The sequence below is a fragment of the Hyaena hyaena genome, unplaced genomic scaffold (genome assembly GCF_003009895.1).
Source record: "Hyaena hyaena isolate Hyena2069 unplaced genomic scaffold, ASM300989v1 scaffold_94, whole genome shotgun sequence".
Classification (NCBI taxonomy): Eukaryota; Metazoa; Chordata; class Mammalia; order Carnivora; family Hyaenidae; genus Hyaena; species Hyaena hyaena.
In genome coordinates, this window is record NW_024080726.1 from 1,019,470 (window position 1) to 1,039,015 (window position 19,546).

A 19,546-nucleotide genomic window follows, 5' to 3' on the forward strand; every position below is an offset into this window, starting at 1 on the left:
TGTGGGGCCCGCATGGGTCTCGCCGTCCTCCGTGCGCCCGCCACTGACCCAGGCCGTAGCACAGAGTAGGTGTTTAGCGAGTGCCCTGCACAGGAATGAGTAAGCCCGTGTGTGCTGGGGAGGCACACGTCTGATGTGTGGAAGGTCATGTGTGCACGGACGTGGGGCTCCAGAGAAACGCCCTGGGCAGAATGGGATCGTCTTGCCTCCGCCAGCCTGAGACTCACCCTGGGGAGACGAGTGTGGGGTTTGGGGTGGTTCGTGTCCACGCATGTGTGTTTGTGGAGCTGGGAAGGTAGCTAGGGATGTGCACAGGTGCGTGTGCGGTGTTTGCTTACGTCCTGCGGGGAGGCTGCTCCGGGGTCTCTGTGGGCCCTGGAGTGGACACGGATGGCACCTATAGAGGGGCTGTGCTCGGGCCACTGCCCTGGGGCCAGCAGGACCAGCCTCCTGGGCGCTGACTATCCTCAGGGTGGCCACCCTCATGCGCGAGCACGTTTGTACAGCTCCCCACGTCATAAATCTTGGCTGGTGCAAGGGGCCTGAGTGAGTCTGAGTAAACACGTCGGCAAGGCCTCTGACACCTCAGTCTTGTTGTCTGGGACCCTTGGTATGCGGGGGGCTGGTGGGGAGCTGAGAGGCCAGCTCCTGGTGAGGCTCGGGGTAAGCCCTCTGCCTCCCAGGGATCCGGGGCTGTGTGTCCGCTTGTGGGGTCAGGGAGAGTTCTCCGGGTGGGCTCAGCCAGGCCCACCCCCAGCCCTCTATCCCTGGGGTCCCTCCTGACTGCCCAGCTGCCACCCCACATCCCTACCTGTCCCCAGCCCCCATATCACCCACCCCTGGGAGGCAGGTTGGGATCTGGCCTTACTTCCAGTAAAGTGACTTCCCTTTCATATTAGGCCAAGGCGAGAGAGAGGAGACATTTATGAAACTTTGTTTAATGTACTGAAAAGCCATCGGCCAGAACATTTAGGAAATTGATTTTCCTGGCATTGATGAACTCGTTTTATTTTACCCCGGTATTAATTACTTTTTTTTTAAACAAATTAATTTAAGAGTCGTAAAACCTAACAAGTGAGCCAAATGTCCATAGATCATGTCGTGCTCCGCCCCCTCCCCATGCCAGCCTCCTCCCTCTTTGGTTGGGGGTTCACGGGGAGGGGGTGCCCCCGTCCCTTGGCTACCCTGCCCCCTCCCGGAGGTGACTGGCATCTCCCTGTTGCTGCAGGAGAGGCCTCCTCGCTCCGGGACTACGCGGCCTCCACCATGACCGAGTTCCTTGGCATGTTTGGCTATGATGACCAGAACACGAGGGATGAGCTGGCCAGGAAGATCAGCTTTGAGAAGCTGCACGCAGGCTCCACCCCCGAGGTGGCCACCTCCTCCATGCTGCCCGCCTCCGAAGATGCCCTCAGCAAGCGGGCGCGCTTCTCCAAATATGAGGAATATATCCGCAAGCTCAAGGCCGGGGAGCAACTCTCCTGGCCGGCCCACAGCACCAAGGCCGAGGATCGGGCCGGCAAGGAGGTGGTGGGGCCCCTGCCCGGCCTGCGGCTGCCCAGCAGCACGGCACACCTGGAGACCAAGGCCACCATCCTGCCCCTGCCCTCACACAGCAGCGTTCCCATGCAGGGCCTGGTGGCCCGCACCTCCAAGTACGACTTCTTCATCCAGAAACTGAAGACGGGAGAGAACCTGCGGCCCCAGAACGGCAGCACCTACAAGAAGCCATCCAAGTACGACCTGGAGAACGTCAAGTACCTGCACCTCTTCAAACCCGGGGAGGGCAGCCCCGACATGGGCGGGGCCATTGCCTTCAAGACGGGCAAGGTGGGGCGCCCCTCCAAGTACGACGTCCGGGCCATCCAGAAGCCGGGCCCCACCAAGGTTCCGCCCACCCCCAGCCTGGCTCCTGCACCCCTCCCCAGTGTGCCCAGTGCTCCCAGCGCCCCCGGGCCAGGGCCCGAGCCGTCTGCCTCCCTGCCCTTCAACACTCCCGAGTACCTGAAGTCGACCTTCTCCAAAACAGACTCCATCACCACGGGGACCGTCTCCACTGTCAAGTAAGGCACACCCATCCTGAGCTGGGCACTGGCGTAGCCACTTCCTGCCCCTGAAGCCCATGCTCGTGGGCACATCCACTCGTACTTGAGCACGCCCACCACACGGCCGGGTTAATACGTGCACTGGTTCTCACATGTGCCTCCACACACGCGTGCCTGAGCACACACGTGCTCACACACACACTCGGCTTGCGTAATCATTCATGCCCAGCACACTATACATCTTGCAGTGTGCACACACACATCACACGTCAGGTATTTCTGTGCACGTGCTCATCTGCTAACACGCATACCAGGGACCATAACCCCCATTCCCCCATTTGCCAGTGATGGGCTTCGTCTGCCTCACATGCAGTCTTGTGGTTGGCTGGGAGAGCCCTAGTCTGGGATAAGGGGTCTAGGCTCCAAGCTGGTAGCTGTGGCTCCCAGGTTCAGGGCCTGGGCCACGGGAAGGCAACAAGAGAAGGCAGGAGTCTCAGGGCACACTCATCACTAACCCTCAGGGAACGGTCAAATTATCTGTGGACCAGTTGTGTGGGGCTGGGGGAGACCCTTTCCCACACTCCTTTCCCCCCTGAGGTAGAGCTGAAAACCTGGAGCCAATCTAGGGAGCTGCCCGCTGGCCCTTCCCCAGTGCTCTTCCCAGCATCCTCCTGACTTCCAGTATGCAATGGAGGCCAGGCCCCAGCTTTCAAGGCTTCCTCCCCAGGCCCGTGACAGCTTGGGATGGCACTGCCCTTGCCGGACAGAGTTGGGCTAATTGAACCTGTGCCAAGGTTCTGCCAAAGGGCTTTTCAGTCCCACGGTGAGGGCCTCAGAGCACAGCAGAGCAAGAGTGGGAAGGGCCAGGGCCCCAGGACAGGGAGCTGCCCCTCGACACCTCTGGGCTGTGAGGCTACCCCCGTCCGCTAATCGGCTGTGCCCTGTGTGTCTCTCACCAGGAACGGATTGCCCACAGATAAACCAGCTGTCACCGAAGATGTAAACATTTATCAGAAATATATTGCCAGGTAGGCCCCTGGGGAGAAGGGGGGGGTGGTGCCAGGAGTGCCCGTTCCGTGGGACCACAGGTCCATCTGACCGCTATGCCCAAGTGCCTACTGCTTCCCCACCCCTGTGTGCCCATGCCCTCAAATTCCTCTGAGGGACTGCACCCCTGTCTCAGAGCCCCTGACCCCTTGATGGGACCTGGGCCACGTGCCCTTGAAGCAGCTTGTACGCTAGGCAGGGCCAGGATGCCCAAAGGGGCCCGATGGCAGTGCCTGGCCCCAGGTGAGCACAGAGCCCCCTGCCACGGCTTATGCGGAGTCTGGGGTGGGACGCAGGCCAGCGTGCAGCCGCTGGCGACGAGAAGGGGCACAGTCGATTAGCCTCTCTGACATGGCCTCCATGTGCTCCCTGGGCCGGGCCTTGACCCTCATGGTCCGCCTCCAGACCTGCCCCTTTACACTTTGAAGGCAGCAGGATGGGCAGGTAAAGAACCCTTGCCTCGACTGGTGCCCCCCCGCAAATCCGGCTTCTTGCTGTCAGTGCCCGACGGGGCAGCACAAGGAGGGAGCGGTGCCCCAGTGTGCATCTTTCTGCTGATCTTCTAGGCTCCTCCTGTCCCTCTCTGTCTTTTCAGCTTTGTTCCAATCTCTTTATTATTATTATTATCATTATTATTAGTGCCTCAGCAGATGGCCCTTTTGGCAGCTTCAGCTTAAATATTTATTTACAAGTGGCTCTCCCTTTACAAAGGGGTCTGTGTTTGTGTATATGTGTGTGTGTGTGTGTGTGTGTGTGTGTGTGTGCGCCCCACAGTCTCAGGCCAGCCTCCTTCCCATTGTCCTGGCAGGCTCTCCCCAGAGCGGCCTCCCCGGGGTAGCCATCGCTGCGACTGAGAACCACAGCCCAGCGGCTCTGGGGCCCGGAGAAGGCCGGGCTTCCTGGGAGGCGGGCGGCGCGGGGCTGCTGGCTGTGGAGTTGGCTGGAGCGCACGCTCCCTGCCGCAGGACGCTGAACAGATGCTGTGCTTTAAAAATTCATAACCCTGGGCCGTTTCAAGTGTCAGGAAAGCCCAGGACACAGAGAGGCTTTAACACCTCTCGGCAGCGGGGCCCTGGGCTGGCCCAGCCCATGTCTCCATCACCTGGTGTCGCACTGGGCCCGGGGCCGGGGGGGTGGCACCTGCTGAAAGGCAGCCACATTGGGGGTCCCTACCCTCACCACCTCATCCCGTCCCACCCCAGGCCTCCTCCCTGTCTCTGCTCTGCTGCCTGACCCGCCTCGGCGTCTCCCTCCCCACCTTGGTGCCAGGCCTCGGGGCCTCACTGGGCCCTCATTCCCAAGGCAGGACAGGTCTACCGTCCAGCGTTCTAGGATTCCCAGCAGGCCCAGTCACTCACCCTGGCCTCTGCCACTTCACCCCCACAGACCACCCCTGCCCCCCCGTGCTCCCACACAGGGCACGGGCCCTCCTAAACCCTAGCGGCACTTCCCCAGGGTATGGGCACAGATTTGCTCTGCTGCTTTGACAGCAGAGTCCTCCCTGGGGAGGGAGGGAAGGGTCTTCCCTAGGGCTGCTGCCCTGAGAGGACTGAGCCCAGCCCCCCTCCCTTCAGGTTCTCGGGCAGTCAGCACTGTGGCCACATCCATTGCGCCTACCAGTACCGTGAGCACTATCACTGCCTTGACCCGGAGTGCAACTACCAGGTAGGGCCTCGTGGGCACCAGCCCCGCCCCCTTGGGCTGGCCCGTTGGTGGGGGGCCTCTCAGAAGTGGGATGGGGTGTCCGGTTCTGCCGAGGCCACCTGAGCTTAACTCACACAGGCAGAGAACTCGGAAAACTACTAGCCTGATAGGCATCTGATAGGGGCTGGAGCCACCTGCCTCCTGGGATGGTCATTCAGTCTCCCTTCGCTGGGGTCCTGCCCCGCCCCAGGGCCTCCGCACCTTGTCTGCCTCTTGCCAGTGCCCTCCTGCCCCATCTAGTAGATGATAACATTGAGGTGCAGAGAGGTCATCACTGATGGGCAAAGCCACCTCTGATAAATGCAGAGCAGGTGAACGAGAGGGAAGCGCACCCAGGGTTGTCCTCTCTTGCTCACCAGGGATCCCAAGCTGGCGTAGCCTGTAGGTGGCACTGGGCAAGACGGGCTGTCCCCTGTCAGAGCTGCTGCCTTCAGGGCCTGGCCGAATTCACGGAATGAGGTCACGGAAGGGTCTGTGGCTTAGGGACCTTTGGAGTGGCTCCATCTATGGTCCCCTGTGCTGGTCTGGGGACCCCCCGGGCCACCTCTACCCCAGGCAGGATTATTTCCAGCGAGAGCCGAGGGGAGGAGACGGCACTCTGGGCAAGGGGCCGGCACAGGCCCCTGCCGACCCGGTACTCTCCTACAGAGGTTCACAAGCAAGCAAGACGTGATCCGGCACTATAACATGCACAAGAAGCGCGACAACTCCCTGCAGCATGGCTTCATGCGCTTCAGCCCGCTGGACGACTGCAGTGTCTACTACCACGGCTGCCACCTCAATGGGAAGAGCACCCACTACCACTGCATGCAGGTGCCAGGGGCGGGGTCGCGGGGGGCTGGGGCCTGGCAGGAGTCGGGGGGGTGGCAGGCGAGTGCAGAGTCCCGGGGGCACGGGCCCCTAGTGGTGTCTGGCAGGGCCCGGGCGGGGCCGTCCCCATGGCCATACTTGGTGCGGGTGAAATTCAGGGAGCTGTTTATACAGACCAACATTTTTCAGGCTTTAACACCAAGAGGAGCGTTGCAAATGGTTCCTGAGGAGGTTTTTGTTTAATTCTCTGTTTTAATGCCACGCCGAGTCTGGGCTTTTTCAAGGTGTCAGGCCCAGGGGGAGCGACTTGGGGTTGCAAATAGCAGCCGCTGCACCTCCCCCGGCATTTGTCAGGGGGTTGTTATGGGCTCCGAGGAACAACCTGGGCCAGGAGGAGAGGGGGGCTCTCTCTCCAGGCCCTGAGATGGTGCAGACACTGGCACGGCCCAGCCTTCAAGCGTGCTCAGATTCCACTGGTTTTTACTCAATATGGCAACGCTGCCTGCTTGGCCCAGCTAGGGTGGGGTGGGGAGGGCCCTGTGCCAGGAAGTGTCCACCCAACGAGTCCCTGGACCAAAGGTGACTGCCGAGCCCCCAGGGCCAGCCCTGCCCACCACCAGGGGCCCTCGAGGCAGAGTCACAGATCAGGACTCCAAACTCCCCTCCTGCAGGGCGGGACTCCCCCACCTGTCTGTGCCCGGAGGCCCTTGGCACAGGCCTGGCCTGCCTGCAGGGCCTGAGGGGTTTATGGGCACTGAAGCTCCCCACAGCAGGGAGGCCCCTGGCTGGCTGAATGGCTGCTCTGACCTTGACCCAGAGGAGCCTGGCCTGTTTCCCTGACGGCCATCTGCCCCTGCAGGTGGGCTGTAACAAGGTGTATACGAGCACATCAGACGTGATGACCCATGAGAACTTCCACAAGAAGAACACCCAGCTCATCAATGACGGCTTCCAGCGCTTCCGAGCCACCGAGGACTGCGGCACGGCCGACTGCCAGTTCTACGGGCAGAAGACCACGCATTTCCACTGCAGGTGGGCGGGGAGCCCGCCTGGAGGCCGCCTGGCCTAGGCGAGGGATGGGAGATGGGGAAGTGGGCCCGTGCAGGGCTCGGGGTCCTGCCTCCTCGAGGCCATAGGCGCAAGGGTGGGGGGTCCCTCTGGGTCCGGAGGGGGAGCAGGGCAGGACCACCTCGGGGCCCCCGTCCTCCCTGAGGCCCTGCAACAGGCCCCACCATGTCCTGTCCAGGCGCCCCGGCTGCACATTCACCTTCAAGAACAAGTGTGACATCGAGAAGCACAAGAGCTACCACATCAAGGACGACGCGTATGCCAAGGATGGCTTCAAGAAGTTCTACAAGTACGAGGAGTGCAGGTACGAGGGCTGCGTGTACAGCAAGGCCACCAACCACTTCCACTGCATCCGCGCCGGCTGCGGCTTCACCTTCACGTCCACCAGCCAGATGACCTCGCACAAGCGCAAGCACGAGCGCAGGCACGTGCGCTCCTCAGGCGCGCTGGGGCTGCCGTCCTCGCTGCTGGGCGCCAAGGACACAGAGCACGAAGAGTCGAGCAACGACGACCTGGTCGACTTCTCGGCCTTGAGCAGCAAGAACTCCAGCCTGAGCGCCTCCCCGACCAGCCAGCAGTCCTCGGCCTCCCTGGCCGCCGCTGCCGCCGCTGCTGCCACCGCTGCCACCGCCGCCGCCGCCGAGGCCGCACCCGGGGCCGCCAAGCCGCCCAACAGCAAGATCTCCGGGCTGCTGTCCCAGGGCCTTCCCGCTTCCCTCCCGCTGGCGCTGGCCCTCTCCAACTCAGGCCTGCCCACCGCTGCCCCGTACTTCCCTATCCTTCCAAGCCGGGCTAGCGCCTCCCTGCCCGTGGGTGCCCCTGGCCTCCTGGGTGCCATGTCGTCCGGGGCAGCGGCCTCAGCAGTGGCCGACACGCCCGCTCTGGCTGTCTCGGGAGCCGCTGACTCGGCCCCCGCGGCTGCCACCTCTGTCCCGGTGCCCCCCGCCTCCATCATGGAGAGGATCTCGGCAAGCAAGGGCCTCATCTCGCCCATGATGGCCAGGCTGGCTGCGGCCGCCCTCAAGCCCTCTGCCACCTTTGACCCAGGTGAGCAGGCCGGGCCTTGCCCAGGAAGCGAGCGGCTTACGGACCCCGGAAGCCTGCCGCCTCAGATTGCAGTCGGGGGGTGTTGGCAGGGTGTCTTTCTACTCCTGCGCCCACCTCCCCCCCCACCCAGCCCCCCCTTTCACCCCTTCCCTTCTTTGCCTGGTCTCTCCCTCCATCGTGTTTGCTGTTCAGGGCCCCTTGTTCTGGCTGCCCACCCCACCCCAGGCAGCTCTGTTCTCTCATCTGTGAAGCAAGGGCCGTAAGCCTGGCCTCACTGGGAGCCCGGGTCCCCACCCCCAAGTTCTCACCCTACCTCGTCCCAAGTCCGGCCCCTGCTGAGAGGAGTCCCAGATCCCTGCGCCTCCCTAGGGCCCCCTCATGTCACCTGGAGGGGGCGTGAGTCCAGCCACGCAGCGGGTGGCCGCCCTTCAGGGATGCTTGGGATTTATGCCCGGCCAGCCGCTCAAGGCCGAGGATGACCTTCCAGCATCTCCATCTCCGTCAGTGCCATCTGGTAGAACTTTCTGCCACAGCGGAAACGTTCTGTCCTGTGCTGTCCGGTGCGGCAGCCGCTAGTCACCTGCGACCGTTGAGCATTTGAACTTGGCTCTGTGACCAAGGAACTGGATTTCCGTTGGAATTGCTTTAACTCAGTCGCACCTGGCCAGTGGCTGCCGCGTCGGACGACACAGCCAGACCCCCCGTGTCTTATCTCCGGCTCACCATGGGGAGCAGTTCTCCTTCACAAGTTTTCTACTCTTTTAAATGTTTTCTCTGTCCCTAGAATTCTTTGGCTTTTCTGTTTCCCTGGCTCCTCTCCCTGCACTCCCCCTTCTCGGTACTTAGCTGAGAACAGTCAGCTGTCACTACAGTCACTCATTCAGCAACCCCTGTGTTTGCTGAGGGCCGGGCACCTCGCCGGTGCTGGGGACACATCAGGGAGGCCAAGTCCTGCCTGCTAGAGCTGATGGGGCAGTGGGGGCAGTGATCCTGGGCACGCAGCCAGGAGGAGGCCAAGTCCAGACCTGGACCTCAGTGGTCCGGCTCCTGAGCCCAAACGCCCTGCTCCTCTGGGAGACCATCTGCAGACCAGCCAAGATGGAAGGCCCCTGCGGCCTAGCGCAGGTCTCCTGGAGGGCCTGCCACTGTTTGGCGAGGGGGCTGGGCCACTTCCCAGGGGACCTCGGGCAAGTGACTTTGGGGAGCCCCTGGCATGAGTTCTGAAAACTGACCTGTCCCGAGTGGGACGCTCCCATCAGCTGGAAGCATGGAGTGACCCTCCTTCCATTCCAGGTGTGAGAGGGATGGCAGGACTGGCCCGGGGGCCTTATGCCTCTGGCCAGACGCCTGTGGGCCAGGGTGGCGCCCACTTTAGGACCACACTGAGCTCAGTGGCCAGACTGTCAAGTTTTTTCTTTTTCATCAGAAAAATCTCCTTTCCCCAAAAGAAAGGTCAAGGGGGGGGGGGCGCTTTCCTTTATTTTTTAATCAAATGCCACTTGCTGTCTGTGAAGCAGCTTTCTGTCAGCTGTAGCGCCTTGGGGCAGATTAATATTTCAGCCACTTGGGGATTGTGGAGAAGGGCTCGGTGGGCACGCTCCTGTCAGCAACTTCCTTTGCCCCTGCTCTGCCTGGCCTCCCAAATCAGCTGCCCACCCAGCTCCGGCCTTTCCCCAGATGGCTACTGCCTGCCAGCTCCCACCCAGACCCCGGTCCGGCCCAGCCCGGCCACAGTGGGCCTCGCATCTCTGCTCTGGACAGCTTGACGGGCGAGGTCACATAGTTTGAACCGCTCTGATTGGCTGTCAGCTCCCATAGCCCTGACACAGCAGATGCCCCTCCTAGGCATGCTCAGTGGAAAGCAGGGACGTCGCCCCGGCAACAGCGGGCCGGGGACCTGCGGAGGGCGCGGCTCCCAGTCTAGATCTGCCACTTTCCCTCAGCATTAACAAAGTCTTTAATAAAAGCCTAAGCGGCAGCCCCACAAATTGACTGTGACAGTCGGTGGAGAAAATGAAGGGCCCCCACCCCCGTTCCAGCCCCCTCCCCAGCCTCCCGCCCTTCTCCTCCAGGAGGCCCTGAGCCGGGACAACTTTGACATAATTTTGCAATAATTATCACTTGAAGAATTGCCACACAGGGGTAAGCGTCACGAGCGATCATGTCAATGGGGAGAATCGCTGACCAGCAGCCAGGCCTCCCCTGGGGGCCTGTGGCCCACCCAGCCCCACTGCTCTCCCTTCTGGCAGTGGGGGATTCCAGTCTGTGCCCATAGGAAGCCCTCAGCCCCTCTAACACCATCTTCCCTCCCTTCCCCTGTAGGAAACGGGCAGCAGGCCACCCCTGCCAGGTTCCCCCCGGCCCCGGTGAAGCAGGAGCCCGGTGAGAGCGCTGGTGCCCCGGTTCCCCACGAGGCATCCCAGGACCGCAGTTTAGACCTGACTGTGAAGGAGCCCAGGTGAGGCGAGGCCAGCCCCGCCCCCCCCATCGCCACCAGCTCTGCCCCACTGCAGGAGGTTCTTGGGGACGGCACCCTTGGAGCCAGACCCCACCGAGGCCAGGGGCCAAGCCCTCCTGGCGGGGGGTCCTCCTCCAGCCCAAGCAGATGTAGTGGGCGGGGCCGAGGCCTTCCGGATGGGCAGGGAAGGGTGAGTGTCTGGGCTCAGTCCCACGTACATCTGAGCTAAAGCCCTTTGGTTTGTGTGTTCCAGTAATGAATCAAATGGCCATGCAGTCCCGGCAAATTCATCTCTTTTATCCTCGCTTATGAATAAGGTAAGAACCATCCATCACACGCCTCCCATTCCCCCACCCAGAGAAATTAAAGCTATGCTGGGGGGTGGGGGGGAGGTGTTTGTTTTTTAATGTTTTGCCTCTAATAAGATGAGTTTGTACCATTTAAATTTTGAGGCCATTTTTCATCGGATATAATTTCAGAGCCACTGCTTACAAATTAATTTAATGAACTGGCTGAAGAAATATATTCCAGCCTCTGACACCCTTTTCTTCCCTTCAGATGGAGGGCTCCAAAAGCTTTTCCAGAGCCCTTTAACTTCTTTCCCTTTCAGTTATTAATTTTATTTATTTATTTTATATATTTTTTGTTTGTTTAAAAAGGGGGTGGGGGAGGGGCGCTAAAGTGGGAGCAAAGCATCAATTTCCACTTTTCGGGTTGAGTAATGGTCTCGGACGCCTTCTGCAGAGGTCGCTCCAGAATATTTATTTTAAATAATGCAGGGTCTTTGTAAATTATACATCATCTCAAATATATTTCCCCCCTTCACATGATAAATTTGACTACAGCAAGATTAATTTGGTTACCATACACAAGTGACTGCTCGGGGAGCTGGGCCTGGGCCGGACCTCACGGGTGGGGCTCCCCGCTGGGCCCTTGGCAGGAAAGGGGCCTCCCGCCGCCCTCTGCCCTCTGCCACTGGCTCGCACCCCCCACCTTCCCTCTCTCCCTCCTTGCTCTCCTGCTCTACGTCTCCCTTCCCAGGGGGTCGCTGGCCCCTGCACCCCGTCCCTCCTTCCTGTTGGAGCCCCACGCCTCATGTGGGTCAAGCCTTCACACGGGCTCCCCCTCGCCACCCTCCCCCCTGGCCCAGCAACCGTGAGGCATCTCTGTCTCACCCCCTGAGCCTCCCTCCCTCCCTCTCTGTTCCTCCTTTGTGTGCCTTCTCTTGTTCTCAAGGAATTCATAGGGGATCCCCCTCCTCCTCCTCCTGTACTTCTTTTGAAAATCTGGCAGGAAAATAACCAGGGAGCCACAAAGTCTGGGGAAAGCTGGTCTGGTGTGTGCCCAGAGTCCCGGCCTTAGCTTGAGTGATGGATCTCAGCACCACAGGGTTTGTGTGGAGGAGCCGTGGCATCTCCACGTTGCCTGTGGCAGCACCATTCACAGCGGGCTCACCTGCGGCCAGAGCTGTGTAGGGCCAGGCACCCTCTCCCCTCCACTGCTCTAGTGCACTGCGAGAGGTCCGAGTGGCCCAGAGCCGCTGCTGCTCCCATGGCGGCCAGCCAGCCCCAAGCACGGGCCCTGTTCTCTTTGCAGATGTCTCAGGGCAACCCCAACCTTGGCGGCCTGTTGAACATCAAGACAGAAGCGGAGGGCAGCCCCGCCATGGAGGCCTCGCCTTTCCTGGGCAAGGCCGTGAAGGCCCTGGTTCAGGAGAAGCTGTCCGAGCCCTGGAAGGTGTACCTTCGAAGGTGAGGGGCTTCCTGGCAGAGCAAAGGAGCAGGAAGGGCCACGCCCACCCGTCGTGGTGTCCGGTGCCCCAGGGTCTCCTCTGACCACCGCTTCCTCTGGCCAGGTTTGGCACCAAGGACTTCTGTGATGCCCAGTGTGACTTCCTTCACAAGGCACACTTCCACTGCGTGGTGGAGGAGTGCGGAGCGCTTTTCAGCACCCTGGACGGGGCCATCAAGCATGCCAAGTGAGTGGGGGGGCCCAGGGCCCAGGGAAACCTAGCCTCTTTCATCCCAGCCTGGCTCCAGGCTGCGTGGGCTTGCAGGCTGCCAGGGTCTCTAGCTGCCTTCCAAACTGGCCCCGTGTGCTGCTCCCACCAGAACTCAGAAAGAGTTGAGATGGTTTCTTAAAAGATACTGCCTGAAAAAGGTGGGCTTCTCCATCCTTCTACCTGCTCAGCCCTCCAGCCGGGTCCTCTGAGCCTTTCCAGGCCCCACCTAGAGACCCTCAGCAGCTACTTCTGCCTGCCCCCCGCCCCCGCCCAGTGTGGCCGGCAGCTCGGCCACAGATGTTCCCTATGAAGCCAGCTGGAGAGACCCTGCCCTGACCCAGGCAGGGACCCTAGGTGAAGGCCTTTCCAAGCCACAGTATTGCATCTGTAGATTCTCTTTGACCTAAAAATAATGAAATTAATTTGTAAACCCATTGAACTGAAAAGCAGCAGGCCAGCCACCTCTTGTAATTGAACCCAGAACTCACAGACATTTAACACAGACCTTGGCCACTGCTGGGCCCCAGCTCGGGCTCTGCTCACTGTTCAGGCAGCTGTAGCTGCTAGTCTGCAGAAGAGCTATCTCCAAAGGCCGAGCAAGACCCACCTTCAATTCTCAGGGCAGATTCTGGAAGCACAGACTTCGTGCGCCCTCCCTGTCTCCTGCTGTGCATAGGAAGGGGCTAGCGACAGACACAACAGGAAGACATAGCGAGGGCCGAGCCAGGAGCCCAAGTTCAGAACCAGAGGACACAGCTGTTTGTTCTCAGTCCTTCCCTCCTGGTGGCATCACACCTGGTGCTGGGGACTAGGGGGGGACACTGGCCCCCTAGGCTTGTGATGGGGTCACACCCAGGGAAAGGCTACCTGTGCAGGGCCCTCTTGCTCCCCACCTGAGCCACCGTTTCTGCCTGTTGCAGCTTCCACTTCCGGACGGAGGGAGGAGCAGTGAAGGGAAACCCAGAGGCTCCCTTCCCCACCTCAGCTGCAGAGACCAAACCTGCCTTGGCCCCCTCGTCCCCTCCAGCGCCTCCTGTCACCACAGCCTCTCTGGAGGGTCCCACTCCCAGCCCGGCAGCCGTGCCCTCCACCCCCACGCTGCTTGCCTGGAAACAGCTGGCCTCCACCATCCCCCAGATGCCTCAGATTCCAGCGTCAGTGCCTCACCTGCCCACTTCGCCCTTGGCAACGACTTCTCTAGAAAACGCCAAGCCCCAGGTCAAACCCGGATTCCTCCAGTTCCAGGAGAAGTGAGTCCCTCGATGAGACGGGAGTCCCGTGTCCCCCGCGTGTCTCGGGAGTAGGTGCTAGCAAGGGCGGCCAAGGACGCCCTGCTCCTCACCCTGCAGTGGGCCCGGGCTGTCCCCAGCCTCTCTGGGACACGGTCATCGGACGCTGTCCTTCTAGCCAAAGATGCCGCGGCTCTGGCCTCGCTGCCTGTTCCCCGAGCGGGACACCAGGGTGGGAGAAGGAGGAGGTGGTGGTGGCGGCGGCCGCTGTTCCAGAGGGGCAGTGTTGGTGCCGTGAGGACCAGCTTAGGTGGGCCGGGCAAGGAAGGCCGCGTCTCACTCTGGTCCTCCTTGTTGGACTCTGTGACTCGCGCAGGCGGCTGAGTCTTTGCAGGAGAAGCGAAGTCATGGGCCGAGGTGGGGGGTGGGGGTAGGCGCCCCCTGCAGGCCCACCCCCGTTTGCACAGTGGTCTGAGCTCTCAGGGGTGGAAGGGACCTTCCTCACTGGATGGTGGTGGCGCCTTGCGGCGAGAACGGTGACTTTGTATCTTTATGTGTGCGGCTTCCTGTTCTCAATAAAAGTAATAAATTGGATGTGAACGTGTACCGCCTGAGTGGCAGCTGTCCCCCCTCTCTGGGCACCTGGGGCCGGGCCTCTGGCGTGGAAGGGGACCTGCATTCCTCTCCGTTCCTCCCCGAGCTCCCCTTCTTCCGTTCCACCTCCCCACAGCGGCAGGCCTCTTAGTTTCGCCAGTGTGGCCGGATTCCGGCCCTGGGGCCACCTTGGGGGCAGCCGTGGTGCCAGCCAGGGCAGAAGGCAGGGGCATGGCATCCTCCACCCCTGTCTGCAGCCCAGGAGGCAGGCTGTGGGGCAGGGCTGCTGCTCTTAGGGCAGGCTGGCATGGGGGCTCAGCCCAGCACCCCTCCCTGCCCCGAGCACCACCACTCAGCAAGCTGGTGAGGTTCTCTGAGTGGGCGGGAGCCCCAAGCCCCGGCCTGACCCTGGGGCCCCCAGCAGCTGTGCGCCTCAGCAGGACCTGACACCAGGCACACATTCCCCCTAGCCAGGGCCCTGAGGGAGCAGAGCTTCCGGGTAGGGCTGCCCACCCATCTGCACCCTGTCAGTCAGCCACACCCAGGGCAGTGCCTGTGCCATGCCAGCTAGGCACTTGCTGGCACCCGCCAGGGCTGGCAGCGCCATCTCTCATTTTCGTATCCAAGAGGTTATTGCAGCCGCCTTATCTATAATCCTGAGGTGTGGCCGTGGAAACTACATGTCCCAGCATGCAATGCTCCGGGCAGGCTGCACACTGCAACCCTTTCTGCAACAGCCGAGCTCCAAAAAGAAGGCAGGAGTGCATGCTGGGATCTGTAGTCTCCTCTGGCCGAGTCCACTTGTGGAGCAGGAGGGCAGCCCCAGGGGCCACTCCCTGGGCCGCATCACAGGGAATTAGGGAGCAGAGCCCCAGCATGACCAATGTCAGGGTGTCGGCAGGGAGGGCTCCGGGAACGCCAGTGACCTTCTGGGCTGTGGTTTCATTCCAGCGATCCTTGCCTCGCGACGGACTGCAAGTACGCCAACAAGTTCCACTTCCACTGTCTCTTCGGCAACTGCAAGTATGTCTGTAAAACCTCGGGCAAGGCCGAGTCCCACTGCCTGGACCACATCAACCCCAACAACAACCTGGTGAACGTGCGAGACCAGTTTGCGTACTACTCACTCCAGTGTCTCTGTCCCAACCAGGTCAGTCCCGGGGACAGGTGGGGGTGGGGGCCCGGGGTGGGGGGACAGGGAGGCAGCAGGGTCCCGACTGGCTCCTCCCGGCAGGGATTCGTTCCATCTCTCACGCCCGTTTTGAATTGGCCTCGTCCAGGCTCTGGAAAGGGCACTGTCTGCCCCCGGGCCCTTGGAGGCCCCTGGGCAGGGGTCCAGAGTTGGTGAGGGCTGTCATTTCATCCTGACCCTCCACGGTGGCCCCAGGCTGGGCAGCCACTGTGCACCTGGCATCATTCTGCCCATCCTGGAACTATGCTCCCTTTCCCCAGAGGCCCAGAATTTTAAAATAGGCCCAGCGGACAGCTAGAGATTGAACTGCCCGTGCCCCAGAGAGGAAGGGCAGATCAAGGAAGGGCAGATCAAGTTCGCCGTAAAGGCCTACCCCGAAACTGGTAGGGGCTGTTTGGCAGAACGCCTTGAGAAGGATCCTGATCCTAGAGCTGGGCACTCCAGAGAAGAGTGCTAGGCCAGATTAGTGATGTCTGCTGAAGCCCCAGCCTCCAGAGAGGATGCTGGGATAGATTAGTGATGTCTGCTCTGGGTGTGGAATTAGAGATGGGTGGCACGATTACCAGGAAGGATATTTCAGTCCGATTACAAAAGGAACATTCCACTTTTTTAATACATGAAAGGCCTGTACCCAGTTGTGTTTTCTGACTTGAGCACGGAAGGGCAAAGGGCCTGCCAAGCCCAGAGCCATGGGCCAGGTGGGAGCTCAGAGAAGCGGTCAGCCTGGCTGTGACCCTCCTGTCCCTCCTGGCAGCACTGCGAGTTCCGGATGCGTGGACACTACCACTGCCTCCGGACCGGCTGCTACTTTGTGACCAACATCACCACCAAGTTGCCGTGGCACATAAAGAAGCATGAGAAAGCTGAGCGGCGGGCAGCCAACGGATTCAAGTACTTCACCAAGCGCGAGGAGTGTGGCAGGCTAGGTACTGAAGGCTGGGGTCGGGGGCAGAGACCCGCAGCAGGCAGCAGGGTTGTGGCTCTGGCCCCTGAGGCCCTGGTGGCCCGGGCCAGCTTTCCTGGGACCCACCTCTTATCCCTGCACATCAGACTCTGTGTTTTGTTAAAAACGCCGTTGATGTCACCAGGCATCGTCAAACAGGGGAAACTGTCAAAATACAGAGAGCCCAGGAAAAGGGGTGAGAGTGACTCAGAGTGCCCCGCCTACCTCTGGGGAAAACGCCTGGGGCCTCGTCATCCAAGTCAGGCCCTGGACTCGGTGCTCCTTCCTGTTCTCTCGAGAGGGCGGGCCGATATCATAGGAGCCCCTGAAGTTCCTTGCTCTGGATCTCTTTCCATGGCTCTGACTACAAGGGCTTTGCCCAGGATGGACCCTGGTTCCTTTGCTCATTCAGCAGATGCCTATCAGGGACAGCGGTGCTCAGGGCTCCGTGCTGTTACCGGAAGTGGGGGGTGGGGGGGAGCTCAGGGTTTTGAGTATCTGCTCTGGCCAGCACAGTGCTCGGTGGTGGGGATCTGGTGGGACGAGCAGGTATGCTGTAGGTCAGCCCAGAGCATCTGTGACCTGGTGCGACCCAGAAGGAGGTGGCCATGGGGCTGGGAAGGAGGCCGCAGATGGCTCTGAGCTTCGCAGCAGACGCCAGGGAGCTGAGTCTGCTGCTGTTGAGGGCTGGTCCCACGGCAGGGAGGCCACCCAGGGCCCCGGACCCGGCCTCCCGAGGAGCTCCCTGGCCCCAGCTTGCCCTGGGGATTCCTTCAGGCGGGGTGGGGGTGGGGGGCGCAGAGCCCACCCACCTGCCTCAGGATGGAGCCACACACTCGCAGGCCTGCAGATGTGGGGTAGGAATCTGCCAGGGAAAAAACTGGAAACTGGAAGGCAGGTGGCGGCCAGGCAGGCCAGGCACAGACAGCTGGGCTGCAGGCCAGGCCTGTTGTGACTCAGGTGGTCATAGCAGCAGGGCCTTGGGGGAGCAGAGGTGGGGCCTCGCGGCTGCTGCACACCGGCCCCTCTGCGGGGTAGGGGTGAGATACTCAGAGCAACTGCCAGAAAAGACAGGAAACAAACCTTTCTTTCAAGTATTAATTCAAAAAGAATTCATGGCCTGGGAGAGGGTTGGTAACCATGACAACAGATGTCAACATTTGGTGGCCTGTGCCGTCCTTGGGCTCAGTTTACGAGGGTCAGGGTATTCTGTAGCTGTCGGTATTTACTCAACTTTGGGTGTTTTTGGTGGTAGTTGGGGCCAAACAAAGCTGGGGGATGATAGAAGACACCTGGCCAGCCCCGGCGCCATGGCAACGGGCAGGCCCTCACCTGCCCTTTGCTGACACAGTTGCAGTCTCGCCCGCTCTGTTTGTACTCAGCCCAGAGCGACGCAGAGGTGGGCGGGGGCGGGGCAGAGGTCTACACAGGTCTGGGGGCAGGCCCCCCGGGCTCCCCAGAGATGTGGAGACAAGTGGCTTGCCTGGAGGGGGATGACCTGGCGGACAGGTCAGTAGGGTCTCTCACCCTGGAGCCCCGGGACCCCCTCAGTGCAAGGGGCATGGGATGGGACCCTGCCTGGCCACTGAGGCCAGAGGGGGTGCGCCTAGGCTTTGGCCAGCCTCAGGGCCTAGGACCCCCTCCCCCTGGGGGTGGGGAATGCCACTGTGGGGCATGCGTCCCCTCCCCAGATGCCGCCATCTGCCTTGCCCTGAAGGCGCGGTGGGTGCCCTGTGCACGGCCGGGGGCAGGAAACTCACGGCCCGCGGGGCTGTGTCCGCAGGCTGCAAGTACAACCAGGTGAACAGCCACTTCCACTGCATCCGGGAAGGCTGCCAGTTCTCCTTCCTCCTCAAGCACCAGATGACCTCCCACGCCCGGAAACACATGCGGAGGATGCTGGGCAAGAACTTCGATCGCGTGCCCCCCTCCCAGGTGAGTGCCAGGGCGCCAAGAGGGCGTCCCCCTGTCCCGCCCGGAGGGATAGCCTGCCCTCTGTGCGCAGCACAGCGCCGCCCCCCCCAACCGGCCCAACTTCCTCAGGGCACCCCCTCTTCCTCTCAGGGCCCCCCGAGCCTGATGGACACGGAGACAGACGAGTACATGGATTACACGGGCTGCAGCCCGGGCGCCGTGTCCTCTGAGTCGCCCACCATGGACCGGAGCTGCTCCAGCACCCCCGTGGGCAACGAGAGCACGGCGCCAGGTGAGCGCGGGGCGGGGCGGCGAGCAGGCCAGGAGGAGACTTCGGGGGCCGGACGCTCCCGGCCCAAGGCGCCGCAGGGTCCGTCTCAGGACTGGAGGTTCATGGTCAAGCGGCCTCGAAGGACAGAGGCAGCCTCAGTGTGTGGCAGGGCCAGCTGGTCTGGGGGACGCTGAGGGCCCCCTCCTGCCGGCACTCAGCCCTCGGCTGCGGTTTCCCGGAGAGGAGCCAGGCTGGTCCTCGGTGGGCGCCCCGGCTCAGAGCAGCCCAGCCCCCAGCTGGAAGGGCAGGGGGGGCCGGGGACCTGCCAGGGCCCAGGGCCCGGGCACGCGGCCTCTCTTCTGGCCCTTCTGCCATCGTCCCGAAGCTCGGGCCCTGGACCCCAAACTGGGGTCCCACCAGGGCCGGGCTCTGCCGCAGGCCCTCTCTGAGCCCCCCCACGGCCCCTCCCTGTACAGCGTCCCCCCCCCCCCGTTCTCTCCTCCTGTCACCTCCTTCCCCACTCTTCTCTTGTGACGCTTCTCTGCTCGTCATCTGTCCACGTGTTTTCATATCATACTTGCTTCTGCCATTGGGTTTCTCATTTTGGTTCTTTTTTTTGTTTGTTTTTTCTTTGTTTTCGTTTTCTTTTTTTTTTTTTTTTTCTTTTTTTTTTTTCTGCTTTTCTCCACCCTCTCCAGGCTGCCCGGCTCCTCCTCCTCCTCCTCTTCCTCCTCCTGCTGCCGCTGGCGACGAGGCTGCCCCCGTGGCTCCGCAGCCCCCACTGACCCCATCCTTCTCAGCGGCCGTGCTCCGGGCGCCCCTCCCCTCCCTCCCATGCCTCTTTTCTCCGCCCTGTCTCTCATACTCTCTGCTCAGTGCCACTCTCGGAGCCACCCGGGGCCTGGGCCACCCAGTCAGCAGCCCGCCCCGCCTCCCGCCCGCCACTGCCACTGCATCTCCAGTAAAAAGTGACGTCCCCCTAGTTCAGGACGCTGCAGGTAACTCGCACATGCCTTCTCGCCAGTGTGTGTCACCTCCGCTGACCTGCGAGGCCGTGGTCCGGGACCAGACCTTTCCCTGTGGCCTGCTGGGGCCAGGACAGGGCCCCCCTGCGTCCCTCACAGCCCAGCACCCCACAAAACCAGATGTCCTCTCGGCTCCTGCTCACCACTGGGGCCCAGCAGGGCCCTGACACCGGCCCGACCCCCCAGCCCTGGAGCCA

At 61.7% G+C, this 19,546-nt stretch overlaps 1 protein-coding gene across 1 annotated transcript in view; it reads left to right on the plus strand.

The window, feature by feature from the left end:
* Positions 1-19,546, plus strand: part of CASZ1 (castor zinc finger 1) — a 54,423-nt gene that overhangs the window by 29,796 nt on the left and 5,081 nt on the right. Inside the window, exons 4-18 of the mRNA XM_039235028.1 lie at positions 1,229-2,063; positions 3,005-3,073; positions 4,667-4,757; positions 5,445-5,609; positions 6,466-6,638; positions 6,853-7,721; positions 10,044-10,179; positions 10,433-10,496; positions 11,776-11,930; positions 12,035-12,157; positions 13,102-13,431; positions 14,956-15,154; positions 15,951-16,122; positions 17,923-18,074; positions 18,204-18,345. Of these exons, the coding sequence (XP_039090959.1) occupies positions 1,229-2,063; positions 3,005-3,073; positions 4,667-4,757; positions 5,445-5,609; positions 6,466-6,638; positions 6,853-7,721; positions 10,044-10,179; positions 10,433-10,496; positions 11,776-11,930; positions 12,035-12,157; positions 13,102-13,431; positions 14,956-15,154; positions 15,951-16,122; positions 17,923-18,074; positions 18,204-18,345 (3,675 nt within the window). The remainder of the gene's footprint in view (positions 1-1,228; positions 2,064-3,004; positions 3,074-4,666; positions 4,758-5,444; positions 5,610-6,465; positions 6,639-6,852; positions 7,722-10,043; positions 10,180-10,432; positions 10,497-11,775; positions 11,931-12,034; positions 12,158-13,101; positions 13,432-14,955; positions 15,155-15,950; positions 16,123-17,922; positions 18,075-18,203; positions 18,346-19,546) is intronic.